This window comes from Centruroides sculpturatus, unplaced genomic scaffold, assembly GCF_000671375.1.
Source record: "Centruroides sculpturatus isolate CEXI.00-Female unplaced genomic scaffold, Cexi_2.0 scaffold1764, whole genome shotgun sequence".
Taxonomy (NCBI): domain Eukaryota; kingdom Metazoa; phylum Arthropoda; class Arachnida; order Scorpiones; family Buthidae; genus Centruroides; species Centruroides sculpturatus.
In genome coordinates this window covers 1-3,408 of record NW_019386083.1, presented here as the reverse complement: position 1 = coordinate 3,408, position 3,408 = coordinate 1, and the positions used below count along the sequence as shown (strand labels likewise).

General features: G+C 30.8%; 1 protein-coding gene across 1 annotated transcript; it reads left to right on the top strand.

The window, feature by feature from the left end:
- The first annotated feature begins 272 nt into the window (after positions 1-272).
- On the top strand, positions 273-2,219 carry LOC111613492 (nuclear hormone receptor family member nhr-25-like). The gene is made up of 5 exons (XM_023354847.1): positions 273-407; positions 527-843; positions 1,501-1,623; positions 1,712-1,939; positions 2,051-2,219. The coding sequence occupies exons 1-5, from the start codon at positions 365-367 to the stop codon at positions 2,063-2,065; spliced, it is 726 nt and encodes a 241-aa protein (XP_023210615.1). The 5' UTR covers positions 273-364; the 3' UTR covers positions 2,066-2,219.
- The last annotated feature ends 1,189 nt before the right edge of the window (positions 2,220-3,408 follow it).

Below are 3,408 nucleotides of genomic sequence, written 5' to 3'. Positions count from 1 at the left end.
TTTCATTCAGATTAGCTCCCTTGTTTCCTGAGCAGTGTTGCGTTACCATAACTTAAACAACAAAGAAAAGAAGTTCTCTTAATGCCCACAGGCAAGAAAGTGTTAAAAAAAACCTTCCTTTTTTGTTTTATCACAATTGATAATTTCAGAAATTTCAACAAGTTATGGTAATTAATATTTATAAAATATAAGAAAATTAATTTAAAAATATCGTTGATTCTGTAATTATTATGCAAATTACTGCTGGAAGTTTATCGTATAAAAGAAATAATTGAGACTTAATTTCTTTCATGGCAGCAGGAAAGTTTTAACGATTTTAACTTAAGTATTTACAATTTTTTAAAATAGTTTTAATCATCTAAATATGACAAATGTCGAACAAATTGAACAATTCAGATCAGGAAGAGGTAATTAAAATTTTATGTTTTATATATTGTTGTTCCATTAAAGTTTTTTAAAATTTATATAACAAAAAAATATATATATTTCATAGAGTAAATAATCTACATTCATATTTACTTTTCAGGTGGAAATATAGTTTCTATATGCAAATGCTGCGGACATCAGGCATGGACAGACTATTATGGATATTTTGCGTGTAAATCTTGCATACATTTCTTCATTAATTGCATCAGAAAGAGGAAAACTTTCTCCTGTGTGAACAATGACGGAATGTGTCGATTAGAGCAAGTAAAACGACTTAAATGTCATTTTTGCAAGTTACGGTACTTATACAGGCTAGAAATGAAGCCAAAAATGTATGGAAGACACGAAAACAAATGGTATATGAAAGACGTCATACCACAGTTGAGAAGAAGAGCAGCACGACAGTACGATCCTAAGGTAATTTTCTTTTATTTTCCCTGCTGTTATTTATAAATAATAGAAAGTATTAGAATCTTGTCAGTTTTGACCCTCCCTAGTTTTTCGAAAATGTTCAGGTTTTGACAACTTCTAAACCCTAAAAGGTCAGAGACGATAAAAAACATTTCGTGTGTGTATATTGGTGTCTATTTTATTTTACTTGATATCTCAGGATGGAGTAAGGATAAAGAAACGAAATATGGCATGGTAGCTTGTGTATAAGGGGCATTGACATTAAATTTTTGGATAAGGGTGCAAATGTTAAATTGTTGTTGTATATTAAATAATTGTGGATAAGGGACATTGATATTAAATTTTGGTAATTAACGACGGACTGTGAAGGGAGATAGAAGGGTGTCATATGTTATATCTCGAGAAGGGTCAGACTTAATGAAGATGTTATTAGTATTTATAATTTTATACAAAACTCGTTCCTACCCTACTCTCCTAAGCTTTTTGCTATTCGATAACGAAAAAAAAATCTTATAACAGATTGCACCAAACGTAAATGTATTTATAATATAAAAGTTATTTTTAAATACAATGTTATAACAGCTGGGAAACTCACGCAACTCGTTGCTAGATTTTTAAAAATTTAATTTAATTTAGTGAATAGTTCTCATTCTTTAATTTCAGAATGCGAGTATGTTATCGGAACGGAATTTAATAGATAAATTCTGGCTTTGGAATATTCAAAAAAATGATGTTTGGATGAAATTTGTTTTACCACTTGCATTAAAAAATTCAAGAAGTATCACGGTAATTATAGTAATTCTTTATCGCTAATGATAAAACAAAATTATTATTATTTTTTTTTATTTTTATTTATTTATTTTTTCTAACTAAGTTGGACAAAACTGTAATAAAAAGAGGGTGCATTATGATAGCTGTTGATGACTCTTTGCATGCCCACGATGTACTAATATGTGAATTTCAATACTTTGATCCTTATAAATGCCATATTTTAGCTCATCAAAACCTCGGAATTGATTGTTTGAATGTTATACGCAAGTTTCTTAACAGTTCTGAAAGAGGTTATCCAACTTTAGAAGAAGCAAAGAATTATGTGCTTTTGGTATGTAATAATACTGAACTATTATTTTATATAGACATTTTTAATTTCTGTTTTTACATAGTAAAATGCTTTCTTATATCAAATTAATACAGTTTATTTTTTTTATTACAGGGTTTATTGCCTTAAGAATTTGTAAATTTTATCAATGTTTTAACTCTGATGTATATATTTACTTATAATAAACATATATTTCAATGTAACCTGTACATGTTATAATGCATCAAATGTCTGAGAGAATTAAAATATATAAAAATAAATTTTTCATAAATAAACCATTAATACACCTTTCTTGCTGAGATATGTTTTTATTAATCAAAACACTAACGTTTTCAACGTAATACGATAGGCCGTCTTCAGGTTTCTTCGTGGATTGCTAATGATGGGAAACGCCTAGCTGTGAGGTCAGTCGCTTTATTCCATTTTACTGCAGAGCCTTCTGTTTGTGCCATACAGAATAAAACTGTGTTTCAGTGCCCTTTATTGTGCTTAAGTTTCATACTTAAATTTTTTCTTGTGAAGCAAATGTAGTTCTTCTTACTTCCTAATTGTTGATTTTCAAAAGGAATTTTAAATACATTGCTTTTTTTTTTAAGTATGCTTAGATTGTATTGAACGTTGTTTAATGAGGTACGGTAGTGTGCTAGAATAATTTGGTTTGGTTGGATAAGGCACCGAAACACAGAACTTTTCCTCCTTGATAGAACTTTCATATCAAGGAGGAGAAATGGTCATATTCAGGTTTTAGACACATGAAGAAAATCTGGAGAACTGCAGCCCGTTGAGAAGCGAATCCGTAACCAATTACCAAAGTTTAGTAATATACTGGTGGACTCGGCCTAACAATGATTAATTAGGAAAATCGGTTTGGAAAACTTACTAGTGTTTCTTGTCCTTTTACATTGGGGGAGATAAGCCCCTTGGCTCACCCTCTAGGTCCGCTACTGGCATGATGACTAAAGCTTTAATTACGCGCTTTTGTGAATTTATGGACTGAAATATATAAACAAGACTTGCATAAAATTTAGTGAGTGGCACTGTTTTTATTAATTTTAAATTAAAAGGCCTTGTTTGATGATCAACTATATTAAGAATGCAGAAAATAACAGAACGCATTTTCGCAAGTGCAATGCCATACGTTGTAATGATTCATCAGAGGCCTAGTTGTAAAACCAGTGAACCACTGTACACCGATCGCGGATTCGTGCCACGCAAACGGGCCGGCAGCATAAAGTGTTATGGGTTTCTTCACGTCTCTAATACTTTAATAGGAGCCAGTTTCCCATTCAAATTCCCCGGAAGAACGTTCCCATATCATATCATGTGTTACATTACAATTTAAATACATGGAATAAAGTAATGTTAAAAGTTATCTTCTTGTTGATATGATCGTAATCTCTAATTGGCCCACTATTGAATAGTGATTTGCTCTATGTATACTTCACATTTCCGTTCCTTTGACAAAAGTTTTC